The sequence below is a fragment of the Parus major genome, chromosome 3 (assembly GCF_001522545.3).
Source record: "Parus major isolate Abel chromosome 3, Parus_major1.1, whole genome shotgun sequence".
Classification (NCBI taxonomy): domain Eukaryota; kingdom Metazoa; phylum Chordata; class Aves; order Passeriformes; family Paridae; genus Parus; species Parus major.
Window position 1 is genome coordinate 267,285 of NC_031770.1, and position 23,280 is coordinate 290,564.

The 23,280-nt window shown below is 47.3% G+C and overlaps 1 protein-coding gene across 4 annotated transcripts in view; it reads right to left on the reverse strand.

The window, feature by feature from the left end:
* SLC24A3 (solute carrier family 24 member 3) overlaps positions 1–23,280 on the reverse strand; it is a 95,338-nt gene that overhangs the window by 31,743 nt on the left and 40,315 nt on the right. For all 4 annotated transcript variants that reach the window (XR_004496572.1, XM_015621136.2, XM_015621134.2 and 1 more), the window contains 4 exons: positions 20,802–20,876; positions 16,713–16,797; positions 14,796–14,899; positions 3,575–3,649 (listed from right to left, as the gene is read on the reverse strand). Coding sequence is in view for 3 of the 4 variants with exons in the window: in XM_015621136.2 (XP_015476622.1) it covers positions 3,575–3,649; positions 14,796–14,899; positions 16,713–16,797; positions 20,802–20,867 (330 nt within the window). In the remaining variant the exon portion in view is untranslated. The remainder of the gene's footprint in view (positions 1–3,574; positions 3,650–14,795; positions 14,900–16,712; positions 16,798–20,801; positions 20,877–23,280) is intronic.

The following is a 23,280-nucleotide window of genomic DNA, read 5'->3' on the forward strand; positions in this document are numbered from 1 at the left end:
GCGTGAGGGAAGGTGCGTGAGGGAAGGAGCAGCGCCATGGCGAGGGGCGTGAGGGAAGGGGCGTGAGGGAAGGAGCAGCGCCATTGCGAGGGGCGTGAGGGAAGGAGCAGCACCACGCCGAGGGACGAGGAAAAAGGCCCGTATTGGCAGTGGCTGAAGGGCTGCACTGGCAGGTGGCAGCCGTGCTCCGTGACCAAGCCCCTCCCCTTGCTGTGCTCCGCCAGCCCTGCTGCTCCCCGTGCCCCCGGCTCTCCGCCCACCGCAGCGGGATGGCTGCAGAGGGCACCCACGGTGCCGGTGCCTCCGCAGGAGGCTGGAGCTAGGGCTGCACGCAGCCCTCGCGGCCTCAGTGACGGGCCATGGTCCACTCGGCCCTTCCAAAGCACCTGCAGGGAAATGCGTGCCCACACCGGGGATTAGAGATCCAAAGCTGTGCCCGGGGAAACAGGAGGGCAAAGGCACGAGGCCCTGAAAGCACAGCGAACGCTTCCCGTTGGCCATACAGCTGTAAATAGCAACTCCTGTGTGACAGCCGGCACGAGGCAAGAGTTACACTGGTTACTGGAAGAAAACATGACTACAAAATGTCGTAAATTACAGTTCCCAGTCACCGTGATCTAATCTGACAAGTCCTGTTTTAGGTTACAATGTTTTGGTGCAATGGGATGTGAAAGCGTGTGCATTGACTTCTGTGACTAAAAATAGCACCAATCTCAATTCTGTCACTAATGACTCTGACCACGTCCCTTCACGTTAAGATACAGAGGCATCTTTTTCCTTTCAAGAGAGTAAGTTTTGCCAAACTCTACAAGAAGACAAGGTATCATTGTAATATTATTATAAAGTTAAAAATAAAATCATAGGGCTGAATCAAGATGAATTAAGTATGGTAAATGTGTCTTATCCACTTCTAACCTCTGTGGTTTAGAGCTCTCTCTCATCAAACGGCTGGAGCATCAAACAGGTGAGTCTATACTGCTTTATTTCTTACAACAGCGTTGTACTTCTTTTTCTAGTGCAAATGGAGACAGAGTCATATTGATTTACCCAGCACAGTATCAAGCTTTTTAAAGTTGCTGTAACTCAGCATTGGGAAGAATATATTTATTTCCCCTCAGGTGTATATATGATTAGTAAAGATATCAGCAGAGTGGAACTTTTAACACAGCACCACAGGCTGTTGTTTAAAACACCACAAGAACAAACTTCCACAAACAATATAATTCTTCAAGATTGATAACTGTATTCCAGCTGCAGAGAAGTCTCCATGCCCTCATATGGAAAAATTATCCCTGCATATATATAAAGCACTCAAGTGTCTTCTAAAAGGAGCACACAAATCTAGTGAAGGAGGAACCACAAGCAGGTTATGCTGTGCCCTGCACAGAGCCTGTGGCTCATCTCCCACCCAAGCCATGGGGGACTGGAGAGTCAGAATTTGAGGAACAATGTCCTGCCACCTCATTTTGATTGTCTTAAAAGGACAGGACAAATTAGAGATACTGGGAAGCCAGGGCTTCCAGAAGTAGAAATTTCTTAAACTGAAGCAGTATTTGACTCTGAAAGGAGAAATTCTTGTGTGCTATCAGCTGGAGAGCAGTATTGCATACGAAAGGGTTGGTACGTCAGCTAGCAGGAAGCTAAACCTTTAAACACAATGTTTTCCCTTCCTCCCACCTTTCTCTGCTTTTCCCTAATATGTGTTTAAGTCATTTGCAATGATTGTTATGGAGTAACACTGAAAGACCTGGGATGTGCTCCACCTCTCCCAAGCTGAATTAACCAGGTAGTGCTGTAACATGGGAATAAAAATTCTAGCAATGCCTTCAAGCCATTAAGCCACTAATGCCTGGAGCTGCATTATTCTGCTGCCCTGCCTGCCTGGAGGGCCTTGAATTCTGCCACTGAAGAGATGAGCAGAAGAGGTGGCATATAGCTGGAGAGAAGCTAACTCATGGCTTAGGGAAAAAATAACCTTATCCTGGTATTATGTGGTACACTCCCAAAAGAGAAGGACTCCTGCAGTTCTGTAATTGCAAAGAACAGCTTATACAGAAATAAAGTATTGGAGAGAAGTCTTAGGGGTAACAGAGATGTCTGTTCTGCAAGCCACACAACTTCCTCGTGCCACAGAAATAGCAGATAGGAATTTCAAGAGTGCACTGGACACAAAAGAGTAGAGAATTGTTCTCCACATCCTTATGCAGCTGACAACCATGGGGATGAGCCAGGCATGAAAAAAACCCTGCCTTGCTTAAAGAATTTAAAAGTAATGACTGAGTGAAGAGATTTTCATCTTTCCTGCCTCCACACAATAAATGAAATGTCCAGTCCAAGCACCAGGAGGCCAGATGCCAGGCAGATGCCCACATCTGTGCTTCCTGTGAAGTGACCTCAGAATGCTTGCTGGATGTCTTTAAGCTTGTGCAATGGAATTCACTACAATTAGTATGTGTGGCTCTGTTTGCTGTTTAGCAACACTTTGTGGTATGAGGCTGCTCTCTAGCTGTCAAAACAAAAAAGTTTTTGGTTTTGCAGCTCATTGCTAACAATTATATAAAGAAGTTATTTTTTCACCAGGTATAAAATATCTGGCCTTGCAGTATGGAGAATAAAAGTACAAACAGGTTGAGAAAGATTCCCTGCTTGGGATGAGGCAGATTGAGGCTTTTGCAGCTACAGAGTATTTCTGGAAACACAGGCAGGAGGAAACAAACCAAACCCCACTGTTGAAATACGCTAACCAAAGTAACCCAGATGCAGAAATGCAAGTGAGCCTCTTCTGACTCTTAAGTCCCCTTCTCGCTGACATATGGAAGTTAACCTCACAAAATCACTCCTCCTGTCTGAGGGAGTCTGGAGTACTAGACTGGGCTGGGGGAAAAAAAAAGAAGTGCAACTGCTACCTGAAAACTCCATTTTTACATTTCTTGGCATTGTTTGGTATTGGTTGTAAAGGTAATGCTAAACTGACAGCAGTGTCTTTGCCTAACATTTGTGCCAACCTGATTTCACCGAATAGCCCAATTCTGAGAGATCTGGAGAATTTTCTCAGCTTGCTGAAAACCGGGATAGGCACAGCACTAAGGAACCACTCAAAATGTAGTCTTTGAGGAGTTGCTTTCAGCATGCACTGATGCCCTATTATGTGTGGAAAAACTAACCTGAATGTTTTGTAGTAGCTGTTCAGATCTCTCTCCTCTGGGCACAAGTGCTGCCTCCTTATAGTTTAGTGACATGTTTTTTAGCAAGTCCTGAAGGCCACTGCCAGGAGAGCACTGCAGGGCTGCCTGGGGGCTCAGAACGTGGGTTTAACTCTGCACCCCAAGTCTGCACTGGGCCACCACACCCCACCTCAGCTATCAGGAGTGTCTCCTGACAATCCTGCATCTCCTGCCCTCGGGCCAAACTTCCCAGCAGAACCAGGGAGACCAGAAGCAGTTTTCCACAAGCAGTAATCTCCCAGCTCAAGCTGGGATCCCAGCTACAAGACTGTGATGCCACGCAGGTTCCCTTTACAGGTGGCAGTAGACAGACATGGGCTCCCACAGATAAAGAACCTTCAAAAACTTACCACGATGAGTGCAACAACAGACAGCGTGTAGTAGATTGAATCTCTCAAGAGACTCCACGAGGACAGTGCAACAACCTGGGGAAACAGGCAAAAAGAGGGTGTTAGCCAGGCTCTCTCCAGCACGACTGCCACACCAGCAGTGTGTGTGCCCAGGTTCTGCCCGTCACTCTGAGGGAGCTGTCCCCACATGTGCTGGGAACTCAAGGAAGGAGGCCCAAGACAGGAAACACTTTTTGTGGCTGCTGGGGGAACAGCTACAAGGGAAACAAGAATGGCCACATCTGAAGTACCTGCAGACTCAGCTGTCCCCCACGTCGGGCTGCAAGGAGTGCCCAAGGAGTCTGTGAGGGGTGCTGCTTTACAGGAAGGGAGGGGCTCAGGCTTTACCAGCACCGATGAGCATTACTACAGCTCTGTGTGCATCTACACAGGTTTTGGGACACTCAAGTCAACGCTCCAGCAAAGTGCCACGAACAAACACAGGAATTTATATGCAATGGAGAATAAAGAGGGATCGCTGTGCAGTTCACATCACTCAACACCTTCCAAAGCCACAGAAATTATGAAGAATTCTCACTGCAGGCTGCACGAGCCTACACTTCAGATCTTACAGGAAAATACCAGTGAATGAATTTATCTTTTAAGTTCATTAATAGTATTCAAAAGGATAAATTGAAAGCAGTCATGGAGGTAACATCTTCAATATGATTCTACTTTTTGCAGCTCTAGGGAGTCCCCTCCCTAGAAGCTTCTCTTCAAATCTCTATTTCCCATTCCTGGAGTGCATTTCAAATACTCTGGGTCACATCCTTCAAAGGTGTAAAGCTGAAGGAGGAAGATGATTCATTTACACTGATTGGATCTGAACACATACATGAATTTTCTGACCATACCCTCCAGTCTTGCTTGTGTATGAATTCGGTCACATGAACAGTAACTTAATTTTCAGTTCTATTTCAGTGTTAGCAAGAAGAGTTTCCCAAATTTCTCTTCATATTGCCTCATAATATTGGAATTTTCTGAAACTGCTTATGAAACAAATGCTGTAAAAAGATACTGACCATTATACCTAAAAAAATCTCTACAGTCTCTTAGTAGCATGGCTTTCTAAAATTGATATAATTTATGCTCAGTGTAAAGTCTCTTTATGCAACCATTGACATGTTAGAAACTCCTACCTGAAACAAAAAAGCAGGCTTTTAAAGCCCTTGGTCAAACCAGATTTCTACCAGCTGACAATACATTTCAAGGCGCACACACACATGAATGAAGATGCTTTCTGATGGAAATTTCCAAATGCAGGAACATGGAGTTGGGTTCATAATTCTATTCAGGGATCCTCAATTAAATCTCACGTTTTACATCAGTGTGCCCCTTCATTCTGATTGAGCACATTTTGCTCCAAAGAGTTTGCAAGAAATTTTGCAATGGAGTTTATAGAACAATTTGACGTTATTCCACTCAGTTTTCAGGATGCTGCTGAAGGTCCTCTGCACTTGCCTCAGTGTGGATGCTGGTGGGGATTTTACAGCTCTGCACACAGAAGCCACGTTTCTGAAGCAAGGGACAGCCCCTACAGGAAGAAGCTCTGTCTCATAACCTCTGTCCCTAGCCTGAGGGGTCTCACCACACAGCACAGCACACCTGTGAAAGCAAAGAGGAGTCAAGGTAGTATTCCTCCTGTTCTTTAATATTCTACAATGATCCTGAAGGTGCAGGATAATATTTTCCCAAGAAATTTTCCTCAGATGCCTGAATGAGCACAGTAAGATCCAGATGCTTAAATGGGGCTTTCTGGTAGGGACCTACTAGAACTGATAGATGAAGATCCTGTGGCAATCACAAGGACTCTTCTGCTGATTCCTGATTGGACTGAAGGGAACATGCTCATGCCTGGCACCTGTAGAGGCTGCCCAAATTTCACAGACATCCGAGTGGGTCTCCCTGGTGCAATAACTGGGGCAGTTAAATCTCAGATGTCTTTAGGGCCCAAGCATTTGGTTCACGTGATACAGGGAAGCCACGCACGTAAGGCAACCACGTGCCAAGGGTGAAAGGAGCTCGTGAGCACTGAGGGCAATGGCAGCGCTCAGCCTGCTGGTCAGAACCACGTCCTGAGCCAGAACTACCGAGCTCCTGAAGGCCTAAGTTGGGCCTTGCAGCCACTGAGGACTCCCCATAAACCTAACATGCTGGAAAACACTTAAACTACAGATCAGCAAGGCAGAAAACAAATCAGAGAAGCAAACAGCTTGGGTAAAAACATAACCAAATTTGAGTTTTTCATACTATCCATACTGTAACCCAGCAGTGAGCTGGTCCTGCATGAGCTGAGCATAAGGAGGCAGCTGTACAACCACTGATTGTCAATCCAGTGATGTTTACGCCTTTTGAAGTGAGCATCTGAAATTCAAACCCCAGACAAGTGCCCTCTTAGCTGTCCCTTGACCCAGCTCCCCTGAGCTGAAAAGAAGAGCTCTGAAGTAAAGGCTTAAACAAGAGCATCCTCTGATGGCTCCTCACAAGACAGACTGAGCCTGCTCCCCTGCATGCCACAGCATCACACCTAGGGGTAAACTTACCTGTAATGGGTACCTGGTTTCTCACAGGTAAACTTTCACCCTGCAAAATCCCACATCTAACATTTACTACTCAGAATGCTAACTTCCCTTTTTGATCGGCTGGAGAGCAGGAAAACCAAGATTTTCTCAGTTTCTTGATTCCTGAGGTTTGCAACCCCTGAAGCTGTGGCCCTGTGCAGCAGACACCATCTCCTCCATCTAGCACACATGTGGAGATCAAGCAGCAGAGGGAAAAATCCCCTAAAATCAGACATTGGTGTCTGCTGCCTGTGTTGAACTGAAGTTGGCTCAGGGCAACCAGGACCTCAGCAGCAATATGCCCCATGCCTCATTCTGGAACTTCACCATTTATCCCCTGTAAAACTGACCCTTCTCTCTTCTGCTCTTCCAAATTGTTTCTCTGCTCTTAGAAGTATGGAAGCTCTTCTCCCATCCAGGAGACAACCATCACCACAGGCAGCTGGCTGTTTTCCAGCCTGCTCTGCCCACAGCGGCACATGTGGCAGAGCACATGTGCATTCCTGAGTATTCTGGTTGCTAAACTTCCAGGAGAAGCATGTAATCACATCCATGTTCTTCAGGGGTCTTCCTCACTCTGAATTATTTTGGGGGTTTTCCTCATCTCATGGCTGGTTCTTTGCTTGACATTCTCAAGTGTTGATCAGCTACAAACACTGCTGGGAAATGCTAGGCTTTGGAAGCAATCTCCCTAATCTTGTTTCTCGCTTACCCTCTGGCACAGAAGGTCTAGATTTTTAGGTATTAAGAGCTAATAACCTAATTTGCTGTTGTGGAGAGGCAGGAATGCTTGGACAAGGGTGTCAAAAGATTAAAGACAATCCCTGCAAGTGATTAGCCTTAAGAGTCTATGGAGGTCAACAGAGATGTAGCAGCAGTAAATCCACCACTGTCAAAAGGCATCCAGAAGCAGAGAATCTGGGTCAGACCTCATGCTTCCCCTCTTTGATGTGGACTGCACGGAAGTGATTAGGGAAGCTCTTACAACACGCTAGCAGATGCAGGAATCTGGCTTTAGAGCGCTGTTCTGTGCTGCCTGACAAAGCTGCTGCTCGCTGTGATCCCTTGCAAGCCCCTGGCCCACAACAGCCGGCCGGCAGCACGCTGCGTCAGTCCTCTGGGTCAGCTGCAGCCAGACGTGTGCTGGAACCTCCTCACACAGTGATCCCGGTTTGCAGGAGCTGCCCTCGGAGCTGAGGAGGGGCCTTCTGAAGCCTGCTGGGGTCCCCTCCAGAGGGGGCTGTGCTCCTGACACTATTGTTCTGGAAACCCTCAACACAATTTCCAGTCAGCCCCGTGATAACACAGCAGGATCTCATGCCAAAGCAAGAGAAACAACCAACTGCTGGCCACTGTTACAGGAAGAAGTGAACGCAGGTGGTGGTCTGGGACAGATTTTCAGGGAATCAGGCTGGCCATAGTTTGCAGATAATCCATGTCTTATGCATTCAGAATTATACAAAAATAAAAAGGGCTCTACCTCAGGTATCAGGACACAAGCTCCACCTTTAAACTTTGCAGCTGATTACTTTGCTCAGCTCAGGTAATTTCAAAGACATGGCCACCTGCCTGCACATTCTCACTGGTCACAGTACCAGTGCAGCATCAGAGATTAATGGGAGAGTGTGTCAGTTCCTTACTTGTATTCATCTTTACATTAAACTAGGCTGTAGATCCACCTGTGGCTGTCAGGAAGCCATTGCAGAACCTCTGCACCTTTCCTGGGAGACACATGCAGGCCTTGGTATGGTTTGGAGGGTGGTGTGTTCTTAGTGGCACTTTTGACACATCCATAATTCAGAGAAATCAGCCAAGCAGGTCCAACAGGATGTCAGAGGTGCCATCTCCGGAGTCCTGATCCCACACCCCCTCCTGGCACACTGAACCACTCTGCCACAGCGGACCTTTTAGACAGATTCCCGCATGGAAAGCCACTGCTTTCCTGTGCAGAGCCCCAGGAAAGTCAGCAGGCAGCCAGCATCAGCCAGAGGCCCCTGTGCTGCAACTGACAGCACAGCAGGATGTCCTGGACTAAGTGACACTCCCTCTATACCCCATGGTCATGTCCAGATATCCCAGGAAACTATGAGTATCCAGCTCAGTCTCCAGACCATAATTTTGGCCAAAGATCCCAGGGTACCACGATGCAGCATTTGGGCTTGCTTGAGGCTCTGACCAATACTAACCACAACTCCCAGCTTCAGCAAAGCACCAAATATGAGCACAGGTCAGGCCAAATTAAAATCCAGGCCTTAAAATATCCATCTCTCTCAGACAGTTAAAGCAGCCATGGATCTAAGGGACTCGCTGTGAGGAAAGCCTCCTTCCAATTACCAGCCCCTTAATTTCACCTCTGGTTTGCCGTTCACTGCAGAGCTCAGCTGTCACTCTGGCTCCCAGTCCGTACACTGTGCACCAACTCCGTCTATTCTCATTACTTCCCCAAGAATATTTGCTTTTTTAAGCCTCTCTTGATATTTTCATCACTGCTGCAGCAATCTGTCTATGTGACATTCTCAGAATGGAAACAGTGGACACTCTCCAAACCTCAGGACAAAGCCAGAAATATTCCTCTGCTCAACTGGTAGTCATAATCATCCCTGAGTTATTTGGACCAGCATGTCTCTTTAGCTCAGATTCCCACAGTGCTGAGGCAGCAGGACCCCAAGGCCTCTGCTGGACCACAAGATCCACAGCAGAATTCAAGGACAGCTGCGGACAGGAAGGTGTACACAGAGTAAACATCTCCAAGTCTCTTCAGACTGGCCAGTCCTTGCCAGAAGTAAAAAAATAGATTTTATGATCTCCCTTGCTTTTACACTATAAATGATTTGAGAAAAAAAAATACTACAAATGGTACATCCACAGTATTGATCTGTATGTCAATTTTGACAGAGAAAACTTAACCTAAAATGGTGATGGTGTTTTGTGGCACTTAGGAAGTAGTTTAGTTTTGTTTAGTTTGATGCTGAAAGGATTCCATTTGCAACTCTTCTGATTGCCTTGGGCAGCATCTCTGAATTACTGGCACCTCTCTATCCTGAAACACCACCCACACCTCTCTGTCCCGGCTGCAGCCTTGGCACCTTACAGACTGCCTGATGTTCCACAGCATCCTGCCAGCATTCCCCTCTGCTTTCCCTGTACCTGGCTTTTCACACACCACAGCCATGCCAGCAGCTCTAGGTACCCAAGGACCGCAGCCCTAGCTTCTGGCACTACTTCAGTCCGCCTTACTAGTCTGTCCCACGTCTGCAACACAGCCCCTGTCAGTGAAAGACCAGGCTCACCCTCGCTGTAAAATGCTGCCAGCACCAAACTCCAATGTGCCCTGGGCTATGAGAGCAGTGAACAGCCCCAACAGCTGACATTAAGTCCTCAAACTACTTCCCCAGAGTTTTACATGTTTTCTACTGATAGTCACATATCAATGAAGAAAAAGCAACAGCATTTCAACTCTCCCCTTTTAAAACTCCTCTGCAGTCGAGGACAAGAAAATAAAAAAAGCTCATGAATGTAATCATAAAGCCGAAAGTCAGTAACGGCTGCAGTCTGAGTTGTGAGTGAAATTAAAGCTTAAAAGATTAAGAGGCATGCAAGCTGGCTGAATGGCAGAAGTGGGGTAAAACAGATTACAAACTCCCAGTTGCTTCATTAAAAAACGTTCTACCAGGTTATTAAACCTTGTTTAGTGTCCTTGTCAATATGCTTAACACTATTTCTCAGGAGTATTTTCCAGTGACATAACCCATGGCAGCTGATAATTCCTACAGGCTCCTCAGCTGGAACAAGGGTTCCATGACCTGGACAGAGGAGAGCCTGCTGAATTTAGTTTACTTCCTGAGGTAAAATAATCCCACTGGAAAAGAAGGAGGCAGGTCAGACAGTCAGGGTAGTTATTTTCTGCTCCAGTATGCTGAGGAGCAGCCTCGTCACCCAGCAGACCCATTGACAGAACCAGTAACTGGAAGAACATCCGTGGTACAACCCAGCATTCCTGGTCCCCTGCTCCACCCAGAGAAGCCTGTCTATTTCTGGGGAAAGGTAAAATAGAGAAACTTGGACTCAACTGAAAAACAGAGCAGTTAAATACTAATTAAAAAAATCAAGCCATGCACACTCAAAATTACATGGTAATGCCAGAGTGATTTGTGACTCGTGGTTAATACTGCTCTCACATAAGCACTTCTCACCCTCCTCTGCAATGCTGCAAAACACTGAGGGTCAGTGCTGGGAGAAGACAGAGGGGAACAGGATGGCGAGGCGAGAGCAGCAGAGCTGCACAAACAAGATGAAGCTGGACGGGGGAATGTCCAAAACCGAACAAACTCTGCTTGTGCTGGCTTGAATGAGAGCTGAATTAAGCAAGGACTGCTTCCGAGAATGCCGCGTCCTCGCCGCCAAGGACGGTGAGAGGGCAGGGGAAGGAGGGGAGAGCCTGAGAAGCACAAACACAAGCGTGAGAGAAGACAGGACAGAGTGACTGAGGCCTGGAGGGGACCCCAGGCTAAGGTCAAGCTCCCCACGCACAGCTGGCTCGCAAGCACGGAAAAAGCCCAATATAATCCATCACAATGCAGACAGCAGCCTCCTCGCTGCTATCAGGCATGTGTCCCCATGAATGTTGCTGGACTAATGTCTGAAGGGCTGCATCTGCTGCCATTTCATTCTCCCTCGCTGTTCCCTTACCTCCTCATTTTCCCTTTGCCAGAAGGAAGCAAAGCCGACACAGCAGCTAAAAAACAACATTTGGGTTGCATGCCTTAGCAGCTGCCTGCCTGCAGGGAAACGTGCTGGTGGCCCAGGTGTAGGGACATAGGAGGAAACAGCTGCAGACACATCCAACCTGCACTGCACAGGTGGGGAATGAGGACAGCTCCTAAAGTATTTCCATATACTGAAACCATCTACAGCTTACAAGTTGCATGTACCGCCTGGATGAAATAAGAGTAATCCTCCTCTGAGTGTGAGTGCTATGCAGAATATTTCAACAGGCTGCAAGAAGAAAGCGGGAGGAGCTTCTAAGGCTCGGTGCTACAGGCACATGGGCAGCATTCACCGTCCACAAGGAAAACCTAAACTCTCTCTCCAAACATGCCTTGGTCAAACACCTCAACACATGCCAGATGTGAAGTTGTTCTGCTTCTGCAGAGTCTCAGTTCAAGGTATATTTGAAAGCTCTGATTTTCAGTGTGGATGCTAGTTTAGAAAATCCAGCCTTTAGGGTATGGTTCTTGTCTGGCCATCAAACACATGTGCAACCTGCATCCACTGTCACTTTTTTAATCCCTCCAGTCCAGAATCTCTGGAGAAGATAAAAACAGGGGAAAATATTATTTCCCTGGATGCAGAGCAGACCCCTGTACCTTAAGAGGTGCCTCCCTCGCCTGGGTAACATTAGCCAGGAGAAGTCAGGCCAAAGAGAGAGAGAGCAGAGGAGTGGGGAGAGGAGAAGGGATCAGAACCACTGGAAGAAAGCTGAATGCTCAAAAGACAGCTACGGGTGGATTCATGACCCAAGGGAGGAATCTGCTGAAAGCTTTTCTCCCAGGCCTCAAGAGCTGGAGTGGGAGTGATGAGAAGGAACACCATCACACTGGCAAGAACAACCACTAAATAGGATGGAGAGGTAGTTAAGTCACTTGCTTAGCTCCAGACAAGAACAGCCCTAGGGGTGAGGGCAGGGCTCAGGACAGAGGCATTCTGTGTGGTGCCCTGTGGAAGGAAGCAGGAGTGAGAAGAGGAAGGGGGGCTCCTATGGCTCAAGGAGATGAATGGTCCCAAGGAGAGCTGGGCCGTGTGGAGACGGACATGGCCACTCAAACCAAGGCCAATCCAGGAAGGAAAGCCCTGTGGAGCATCTGAAGCCGGACCCACAAGCATGCCACAGAATGCTATGCGCCAGGCAAAAGAGCAGGCTTGTGCCAGCTCTAATTGGCTCCTAAAACGACAAGTTATTCTTTTTTATTTAATCTCCCCGTGCTTTGTTTCCCCATCTTTAAAACATCCCTTCATCTCACAGAGGTTTGGGGAAAATTAATTAACTGTTCATCAACTGCTCAGATACAATAGTGACGAGATCGGCAGAAGTTCAAGAGGAAATTAATAATTCTGCCTCTGGAACAGGGCTTGAATAGAGCCTGGTAAATAAGGCAGAAGGGCACAGAGTGAACAATAAGAGAAAACAAAATCCTGAATAGCTGCTCATTAAGTGAGCAAAGTCCATTCTGTGTGCAGAGGGAGGCAGGGAGCCCGTGGAGAACACGGCAAGGGACCCCATAATTAAAGCCTGGATAATAATGCACACACACCAGGGGGGCAAATTAAGGGTGCACAGGGAACCCTCACACTGCCATTTTCTAACTTTTCAGTGTTTGACTTTCAACCCTCACAATGCTCTTGCAATGGCATTTTTTTAGGTGTGCAGTGTCACACAGAGGCGTGGGCACACTTCCCTTCTGTTCCAGCAGTGGGATGCTTATTCAGATTTATCCTGTAAAGTGTGCACATAGAGCCAGTAAAGGCTTGGAAGAATAAACAATATGGGCTGGTGCTCAAGCTAATGCATGCCAGGTTTTTGGGGCTGTGCATTTGTTTCTTTTTCTAAACACGGTGTACATAACCAAACCCAGTCTTTGCTTAGGCCAAAGAAGAATGCATCCAACACAGCACATACAAACTACACCCTAATTTAAAAATAAAACATATCCTGGAGAGAGTTGGGCAGTATTTAAAATTTAACTGTTTACCAGTCACAAAAGTAATAAAGACCAAACCAAAAGACAGCTTTCTAAAAGAGTGCAGCTGGAAACACAGCAGAAGGCCCCTGCAGGTCTGATCTCTGGGATTCTCAGCCCACAGGCAATACATCTGAAAATGTGAGGGCTCCAGCTGCTCCAGCCACAGTCTGAGCCCAAAGAAAAAACCCTGGAGCATAGCAAGCACAACCAACCCCCAGGCTTAGCTGGCAACTTGCTACTGAGATGCAGGTCCCCAGCAGAACAGGAATCTCACCAACAACCAAATTTACCACCTATGTTAGTGCCTCTGTAGAGACACTGTTAACAATAAAACCCAATTCCTATTCATGCTAACACAAAACAAACGATGAATCACACCACTAAAACGGAATGACACTTTGGTGAAAGGCTGGGAGTGGGAAACAATGAAAAGCATAAGAGTTTTATCGAAAACATTGGAATTATTGACACTGAAATTTCTTATTTGCTAACTAAAATCACAGTTCCACATGGTGATGTCTATCATTCCAGTGCTTACCCACCCTCCAAGGGTTAGACTGCAGCAAAGAGAGGTTATGTGACTTGACAAAACCACACACAAACCACCAGCAGAGTCTCAAAGAAAACAAAGATGTGGCGAAGCAGTCAAAATCTCAACTCTTGGCTTGAAAGAGGCTCACAGACCATACTTAGGATGATTTGAACTTCTGAAAGCTACCACATCTGGAAGGCTGAAGACGTTTACAAGAGCATTCTGGCTGTGATTTATCCTTCTAAAACAATGACCTCCCACCTGTAAAAGGCCTCTCAAGAAGACAGACATGTTCTGTCAAGCCCCAAACTCTAGCAGGCCTTTTCCACTGAAAGCTGTGGTTTGTAGCCATTTTTTAGCAGGTTTGCAGTCAATACTGTGGAGTGTGAAAATCAGAATTGGCTCTTCTGCCATCATTAACTGCTAGACAGTTAATCACTTTCATTTGCATGAAAAAAAGCAGACCGAGAAGGAAGTCCTATTGATGACAGGAGACCACCTCTGGGGAACAGAGCTTCATGCCCTAGGAAGGCTTTGGTCATTAAAAATTTACCTCAATTAACTGGGTTTTCACAGTAGGAGTCACAGCAGAACCACTGACACATTGAGCATCTGTAGCTGCCAGCTGCATGTTCCATGCAAATCAGGACACGTGGGTGGATAAAAAGTACTGCTGTGACCTTATCCTGAGGCCTCCTCACACTGAAAATGTTCCTTTTTGGCCTGCAGAAGTTCACTGCTAATGAAAACAGAACTGGATCACACAGAAAAACCCATTTCTCCGCATGTTTTCCCAGGCTCGCCAAGGTCTCTTCTCAGTTCTTCTTCCATTGCCCTGTGCTGGTATCATGACCCTGTTTCTCCTCTTTACAAATAAGTCTGCATAGTAACATGTCAAAGAACATTTACAAGATTGTAAAAATACCTGGCACGTTGGCAAGTGCCAAGGTAAATGCAGATTCAGGTATTTAATTATACAGTCAATCATGTCTGCAATTCAGACAGCAGCTCAGATCTCACAACTTAATTACTTTAATTTCAGATGAATAGCTTGTGTTGTCACGAGCAGTTTGACAAGCTGGAGAACAGTCACAAACTACACTAGGAGCAAACAACCAATGTTTATTCCTCTGCCCACCCACACACCTTGGGCAGCTCAAAATGCCTGAGCTGACGTCTGCTGCTCTGTTTCTCATTTCAAAAATGCGGGAGGAACAGCACAGGGCTCTATTAAAAACAGCAAAGCCAGAGAAATTCATGACAGGGTTATGAACCTGGCATCTGATTTTGCAGTACAGCCAAGGCGCAGGGTGAAGCAAGAACTGTAAGGAATCATTAAATGCTCTTACCTGTCCTGCAAAAAGCCCACACACACCAATAATACAGAGGATGTTGAATACAGCTGAGCCTACAATGGTTCCAACGCCTACGTCTCCTTTTGTGATAAAAACACCTGAAAAACAAGTTCAAGAGAAGCTGTGTAAATGGGGAAGAACTGACTTTTTTCACAGAAAATTGCAGACCTCAGACCCCATTAATGAATCTAAAGGTAGATTCATTAAAAAAAAAAACTAGTTCTGCCACATTTTCCTCATATCTAATAGCTCAAACTGCAGAGAGTTGCTTTCTGAGGGGACCTGGATGGATTGTGTGACGGAAACCAAGCACCTCAGACACATCCAAGTGACTAACTTCCTGGTCTTGTGACCCAACATTATGGCAACACACACCATAAAACACTGCAAGCTTGTGGTAGCAGCTGGTAGGACATAAATCTGCAGGAAACTGTCTCCCATAAGATATTCCTTCTTCCCATATCCCCATCCCAAACGGTTTCAGTAGGGATGAAGCTTCAGTAGAAGCTGGAGATGATTCAGAGCTGTCTGGCCACAGCTACTCACAAGCCAAGTGATGCCTCTCAGGATGAGTTACGGGGCTGTGTTACAAGCTTTTTTCAGAGCTCTTCTGTCAAATTTGGTTAAAATTGGCCAATGAGGTTAATGGTGAGGGAGATGAACTGACAGACACATGCATCACAGTGCTGCACAAAATCCTTTCCTTAGGAAGCCAGCCTAAAAATAACACTCCATCTCCTGCTGGCTGTCAGACTGTTCAAATTCACCACTTGCTTTTAAGGTCCCAACACTATTTATCTGGCCAGTGCAGTTTACATGTTTTTTCCCACTTCATCCTTTTCTCAGAAACACAGAAGGACTCACCTGCCAAGTGACACACGGCACCTGGTGGGTTATGCCACAGCAGGAAAACAATCTGATGACCATCAGGGCTTCTTGAAGTCACCAGAAGGAATCTGGCTTTATTTTCACCCTAGTACTGCACTACCCTTAATCAAAGGACAATCCCAACTCGGTCCAATTTAAGTTCCCAAATGCTAAGGCTTTGCTTGTGTAGTCAGATCTCTCTGCAGAGCACACAGCTTTGTGTGAATTAACTCATGCTCTGCATCTGGCAGCTGTGACTGAAAGACAGGTGTCTCCTAGAGAAAGTATCTGAGCTGAGAACTAATTCTGCTCAGTGATGGAGAGCCCCCTGCACCCTCCCAGCTGCTGCCCTAACGATCCCCTGCCAGCGGAGCTGTGGGTGAGTCAGACTGCAGGAACACCTCACCCTCATGCTTAGGCAGAGCATCACTCTGTAACAGTGCCTGCAGGGCCCCTCCCTCACAGCTGTGGGGGCACCACCAGAGTATCCTGGGTTTTGCACACTGAATCCCTTCATCACACTTCCCTTAAGCAGAGAGCTGCAACCAACCTGTTGCTGTGAGAAAGCATTTCAAATCCTCCTCTCCTCCCCAGACTGGCTTTTCCAGTGAAAAATGGTGTTGGAAGACTAACCAGAGGGGAGGTGATGGCAGAGAACCTGCTGCTGAGGACATGAACAGTGTGTCAGGGTATCAACCAGAGAGGCTGGGGAAAATCCTTTCCCACTGTGCCTGGAGCCAGTGTGGCAGATGGGGCAGCAAAGTGGCCAGGAGAGGATAAGGCTGTAGGTGCAGCCTGGCTGATGTGCAGCTATGGTGAAGTGCCCACTAGTCCTGTCTTGGCAGGGTCACATCCAGGCTCTGCTGTGACATAATGGCACTCCCAGAGTCACTTCACTTGGCGAGGACTCCCGATAGTCAGTGCCATGTGTGCCAGGAGGGATTATAACACAGGAGGGATTCTAACACAGTTTGCAGGCCAGCAGGAATCCTGTTTCAGCTCTGAAAATGTGCAGGTTTTGGGAAGCAGCTGCAGGCTCCTTACCTATGACAGATGTGAACAGCTCAGGAGCAGAGCTTCCTGCTGCCATGAAAGTTGCCCCAGCCACATCTTCACTGAGATGCAAGCGCTGCAGAGAAACACAGAGTCACTGATTACCACACCAAGCAGCTGAAGGAATTCCAGTCCCAACGTTAACCGGCTGGCTGAGAGCAGGTACCTGTAAGGGTTTGTGTAAATAAGGATTAAGTATTGGGGAAAAGTCACCACAGGCACTGGCTACTGAAGTCAGCATGGCCTGGCAGAGAGGTCAGGTTATGCCACTGACACTTTTAGAGAGGAGGGAAAGGTCAGCAATCCAGCCAACAGGAAGGCAGCTTCACCACTCACAGGTCTGTCAGCTCCTCGACCCCAGCAACACACAGACCCCTTACCTCTCCCACTTTGGTCTGTAAAGGGCAGAGCTAGGGCACAGGCTGGGTTCACCCCCAGCCACCTTCCCAGGTACGACTTATGCCTTGGTTTACCCTCTCCTTACTCCCTTTCTCCTGGACTACATCACTTACCTCGGTACCTGTTCCACAGCAGTACCCAAGGACTCTCTAAAAAACAGAGGCTTCTGGAAGGGAAGGGACCCACTGCTCCAAAGAAACTTCATCAGCATATGCTGCTTCCACAGATTTCCTTGGTTAATTACACACTCTATGTTGTCTGCACTCCCACTACTCCATCTGCACCAGTTGCTGCTCAGCAGATGCCACAAGGCACCTTCTCCTGTTAAACAGGAGCAACAGCCAGCTCCTGCCATACGGCCACCACCCTGAGCTGTTACTACACCAAGGCAGCAGCTGCCACTGTGGGGGCACAGGAAAGGCAGCCAGGAACCCACGGAAGGCAGCCCAGGGTGGTGGAAAGTGTCCCAGGCAGATCTGGCTTTTGAGGCAGCCCCACCACCCTGGCAGGACACAGGAAACCTCCTTCTGTTCCCCTGCAGCACTTCAGAGCTCCTCTGCTGCTCCATCCTTGCCAAAGTATCTTTGCACAGAGACAAGAGAGCAGAAATCCTCACAGCAGCCTTTTCTGAAGATTCCACAATGGAATCCACTCCTGGCCCCTAAGAGAGGGTAACTCCATCCACTGCCCATACATGTGTAACAGCCCTTCATAGATAAGTTATGGGGACAAGGGAAAATGTGCTATTGCCAGGAATGCCTTCGAAGCAGAAGACCACAGCATTGCTGGAGTGCTATAATGCTTGTGGAACCCAATAAAATACAAAAAAATAAATAAATAAAATACAAAATGGAAAACCATTTTAAACAGGATTAAAACTATCATGAAAGAAGTTCCCAGGACCAGAAGCAGATCCCCAAAGGCCAGGTTCTTCTGCAGGATGCTCCATGAAACATGGAGACAGCTATCCTGCAGCAGCTGCTGGAACTCAGGGTGCCTCTTGAAAGCAAAGCCACCAGCCAAGGAAACCAGCTGTGCTGACTTCCTGGGGGGCAGGTTTAATTCAAAGCTACAGTACAAGCCCTCGAGGATTCACCGAAATGCACATGATGGTTACGCCAATACAAAAGAGCAAAAAACAGCACCCCGTGTAGGAGGCAAAAATCTATTTGCAGACAAATGTGTGCCACTGACATAGTGTAAATGCTCTGTAACACCAAGAATGGAGCAGCCAGGCAAGTGCAAGTAGAAACAAAATAAAATCAGGGTTTTGTTGTAAGTACATCTGAGCTAACACAGAAAGCGAATGTCTGCCATAGCGAGTGTTCTGGAGCAAATTCTCCTGTCAACACACATTTGGGAGCACAAATGGCTTGCTGGTTCAACTCAACAACTGCTTCCCAAACTAGATGGAGCTAAACCAGAAAAAGGACATTTAGTTTAGAATTAGAGCACCTAAACTGTGAGAAGATGTAGAACAACTACTGATAGATCTTCAAGGCCAAAAAAGCCTTCAGGCAGGAGGCCTGAATTCTTGGTGTGTAAAATGCTTAAGAATATTTGAATGTCTCCAAACAATATCTATGGGCTGAGAAAAGACCTTTCTGGGAGATAATCAAGCAGGAGCAATAGAACAGTTAAAGTCTGATCCATTTATGTGACCCATTTTGATAATCCCTAATGCCACAGCACCTTTCTCCTGGACAGTACAAGTACTCCAGATCTGGTGGTCAATTGCTGAGCTTTCTCTTTCACACACAGTTGAATAAAAATTGTTATTGTCATATTATTGGTGGTGCTGGATAACAGAATGGTTCAGAACCACTAAGGCACATCAGGAATTGTTGTGTACCATTAAGAAGACAACAACCAAAAAAGCAGAGACCTAAGCAAGCAAAAACTGCCTTCCAGGGCCCAGGGGCTTGCAAATACTGCAGTAAATCACACAGGGAGGGTGTTTGTATTTTAGACATCACACGTCTGTACAAACCCAAGCACATCTGAGAATTTGTCAGAAGATCGAATGGCACTGTCAGGCTGGCATTTGTTGGACCAGCTTCTGGGGCAGGTGCAGACACACAGATCCTGCATGTGCAGAGAGTTAATGACCATAAAAGAGCCCCTCGCTTGTGACAGTGAAGTTTACCACCAGTGAAGTTAGACACTGGTAAGTAACATCATGCACAGTGTTTCCTATTGTCACTTGTAAGCACAGTCAAGGATCAACTTTTCTACTAGGCAGCGCAGGAAACAGAGGTGCAGGGAAGGAATGGAGCTTGTCCAGGGCCACTCAAAGCCCCTGGCAGAACTGCAACAGGAGCCAGTGCTCCACAGACCCAGGTCAGGCCTCTCGGCCATGAGCGAGGCAAAATCAAAACACGCTCATGGGTGGTATTTAAGGAGTGCTCAGCCAAGAGAAATAACAACCTCCCTCCATCTCCTGTCACCCTGTGACCCTCTGGATGGCTAGCTTGCCCTTGGGCATATTGACAGCACCCCAAAATATTAGCCTGTCCTGGACACTGTCCTGTTCAGCTTAGGTTTTGTTCATCCACAGACACCCGAGCCAGCTTCTAGAGCCACACTTCTCAGTGAGGTTCACTTGCCTGGGAGAGGGGATGTCAAAGAACTCAGCATGTCTACATTCCCCAGCATCTCCTATCCCCATGTCCACAACAATGTTCCCTCTCCTGAACCTTGCAATGGGGTTCCCCAGATTCAGCCCCAGAGGGTGCAGGACAGAAGCTCCTGTGTTGTGTTGTTACCTTTCAGTTACCTCTATACTTAAGCACCAAAAAGTGGAATTTCTTGGGGGCTTTTTTCCTTGATAATGCAAAAAAGGCCCACACAGAAGGTTGCTGAACTTCCAGTTATCAGGTTGGTTTAGAGACGGCTCCCATGGGTGCTGTCAGCACAAATAACTTGTCCTGTCAACTTCCCCACCTCTCCCAGGGCCAGCACAGCCCACGCCCTGACGGATGATGGCTGCTCCCAGGCACGTGGGCAGGCGTCTTCTACAAATGACACAGACCTCTCACTGCCAAGACCAACCATATTCTCCACACAGAGATTTCACTGCCTGATCTGACAGCAGATACAGCTTGCAGTAACTTTGGGCACACGGTCTGTGTTCGCTCTGTGGCTGTCTGAGCTGATTTAGGCTGAAATGTACTCCTTGTCTTTTAAAATGCAGGCATCCTGACCTTACCAAAGAGAAACAGAGTCCCCTGCAATTGCTGGAAGCACTCCCAAGCTTCTTTACAGCTGACCTAGCTGTCCCTGCTGCTTTACAGCTTACACCCACACAACACAAGGTATGTGACACTCATGACTTTGAGGGCAGGGTACAAGACCCACGATTTCTACTGGGGTAAATCACCAGAAGCTTTAATTTGTATCAGCTAAGGCTAGGGCCTGGTGTTTCTGCAGAGACATCTGCAAAGACACGCAAACGAGAGGCAACGCAGCAATCCCCACAGTGTGAATGCCTGGAGCACCTGGAGAGCCTGTCCTGCAAGGAAGAACACGGAGCTGAGTCAACATGCACAGGTCATGCTGAGTGACAAGACAAGCAGCACGGGCAACACTGCAGGACAACAGTCAATACATCGTCAGCACACCCCAAGGCTCCCCAGAACTGCTGGGAAAGCAGCACATGAGAAAGGAACATCTAACACTTACTTCGCAGATCTTTTCCAGCGAAGGGACAAAGAAGTCATCGCAGACGATTGCCAAGGCGTAGAACATGTACACAGCCTGCAACGGAGGAGAGAAAAGGCTGAGTCTGGAGACACACAGAACCCAATGGCAGCATCCCTACGCATCTCAGGTTTGATTTGGTACAGGCTTTTCAAGAAAATAAAATGCTCTTGCAAGAAGAATTCATAGAGCTGTCTGGGATTTAATTGAAAGATCATGGAGTACTTAGCCAAAAGTTCTAATAAACTATTGAAAGCTGCCGACGTTTTATCTTCACTGTAAAGACTGCTTTTCTTTTTCTTTTTTTTAAATTCTCTGGACATTGCTAAGCCACACTGAAGTATTTTTACCTTCCTTTTCTTCCCCGTTGTGCAGTGGAAGGCTTTTTTATCACTCTGTTCTATGAAATCTAAACCCTGGAGGAGTCATTTTTGAAATCTAGTGTTCTGAAAAAGGAGAAAGGAGCTTGTTTTGCTGGACTGAAGCACCCTGCCACGTGACCTGGGTCCCAGCAGTAAATCTTGCCGAACTTCACACAAGAACAAGTGAAACCAAGGGGGAACGCAGAACTTGAAAGGACACAGAACCAATCAGCTCTTCAGTTTCATGCAAGAAGCATTTAATCTAGGTTTCTGCACTATTAAAAAGAATGTGCTGGGGCCTGATCTCTGCCCAGAGAGGCAAAGGACACAGTGTGGCTCACATCCACACAGCAAAGGCCTGGCTGGAGGGCAACCTGGCCCATCCTGCCCACAGGGCAGGAGCTCACTCCCCACCTTGACACAAAGACCACCACTGGATGGGAAAATGCCCACTGGCATAGGGGAAAACCAGGGGAAAAGCACACCAAGCCCCAGCAGGGCCCACCGCCCCAGCCAGGCTGAGTCTGCCTCCCAGCCCACTCTGGTTTTCTGGCATGGACACATCCCAGGCTTGATGCAAGGTTCAAAGACACCTTTCAAAGACACCTGCCAAGCACCAGCACAGAGTTGTTTCTAGAAGCAGTGAAGCTCCAGTGACTAACTACAGCTGAGAAAAGTGGCCAATATTTGTAGAAAAACAGTGTATTAATCCTAGGGAACCACAGTTCCCAAGCACATCACCAACAGATCCTCTGGCTTTGCTTGTTGTTGAAGTCCTGCAGAAGCTCAGGTGATGGGAGGAGACCAGAGTGTTTCTTTCTGGAGAGAAAGCAGCAATAAAAATGGCCTCCAGATTTCCAGGTTTTTGTTCTTATTTTGATTTCCCAGGAACATGTTTAAATCCCCCAACCCCATCATAAATACAGATTCTAATTTGCCAGAATTACAACTTTGCTGCAAAAAGCCAATAATTGCTGTACATCTCAGCCATGAGAACTTTTTGAGCTCAAAAATAATTCAAGTGTATTTTTTTTCAGGGTTAGAGATGGGAATTTCATCATAACAAATGACTTTGATGCTATCTTGACACAGTAGGGGCTTGAATGTCACTCGTTTCTGTGCTTCTTTGTCCCTCCTCATAAACATGAGTAAGTGTAACTTAGGCTTTTTGAAAATCTTACGCTGCTGAACAACCCTGAGGACCACAAGAGCAAGCAAAGCTCCAGGTCTCTGCTGGGTGCAGCGAAGAAGCTGATCTCGCAAAGGGAGCACCAGCTGCTGCCATAATACCAACTGTGAACAGAGATCAAGGAAGGAAATGGCTCACAGGCAATGTGCACCACAGGAGCAAGGATCAGAAAGGGCTCCAGAGAGCGGTGTGGCCAAATTACACGGAAATACAATGGAGAGCAGATTCCTAACTTCAGCCTGGAGTTCTGATCTGCGAATCACACTGATCTGCAGTGGGTCATGCCCTCGCTGTCCTGTCCAAACACACAGCAATGTGTCCATCCAGCATCATCCCTGGAAAGCGAGCGTGTCCTCTCCGTTTGACACGATCCACACCCATGGAGCTGCTTGGGCTCCCTGCTCAGCCCAGCCGCCCCACACGTGGCACACACGCACTGCACTGTCTGTCGCTGTCCTCAAGCCATGCCGAGCTCCACGGGGCTCACCAGAGGCACCAGGGGCAAGGCACCCAACAGTTGGTCAGCTTAGGAAATTCCTTCTCTGGATTTTTATACACACATTCAAATGATCCCAGGGGAGGGCTTCTGTCAGTGCACTCGAGTCTGCCAAAGCATCTCCACGTCCCAGCATTAAAGTGGACTCTCATGGTGTCCGGATTTTTAGAGGGCACAACAACAGCTTTCAAGGGTGACAAGGGAATTTGCTTTTTGTCCACCCATGCTTTCTCATTAGTAGGCTCAGGTACAAGACAAAAGGCAAAAAAGGCACTGAAATGAGTAGGAACGGAAAAATAAATGTGAAAGAACTGACGTCCCACAGGCCCTTGCTCATCCCCCTGAGGAGTGGGGACCGGCACCCTGCTGCAGGAGCTGGAAGCATGAGCCAAACCTCTGCACCCCTCAGGATGA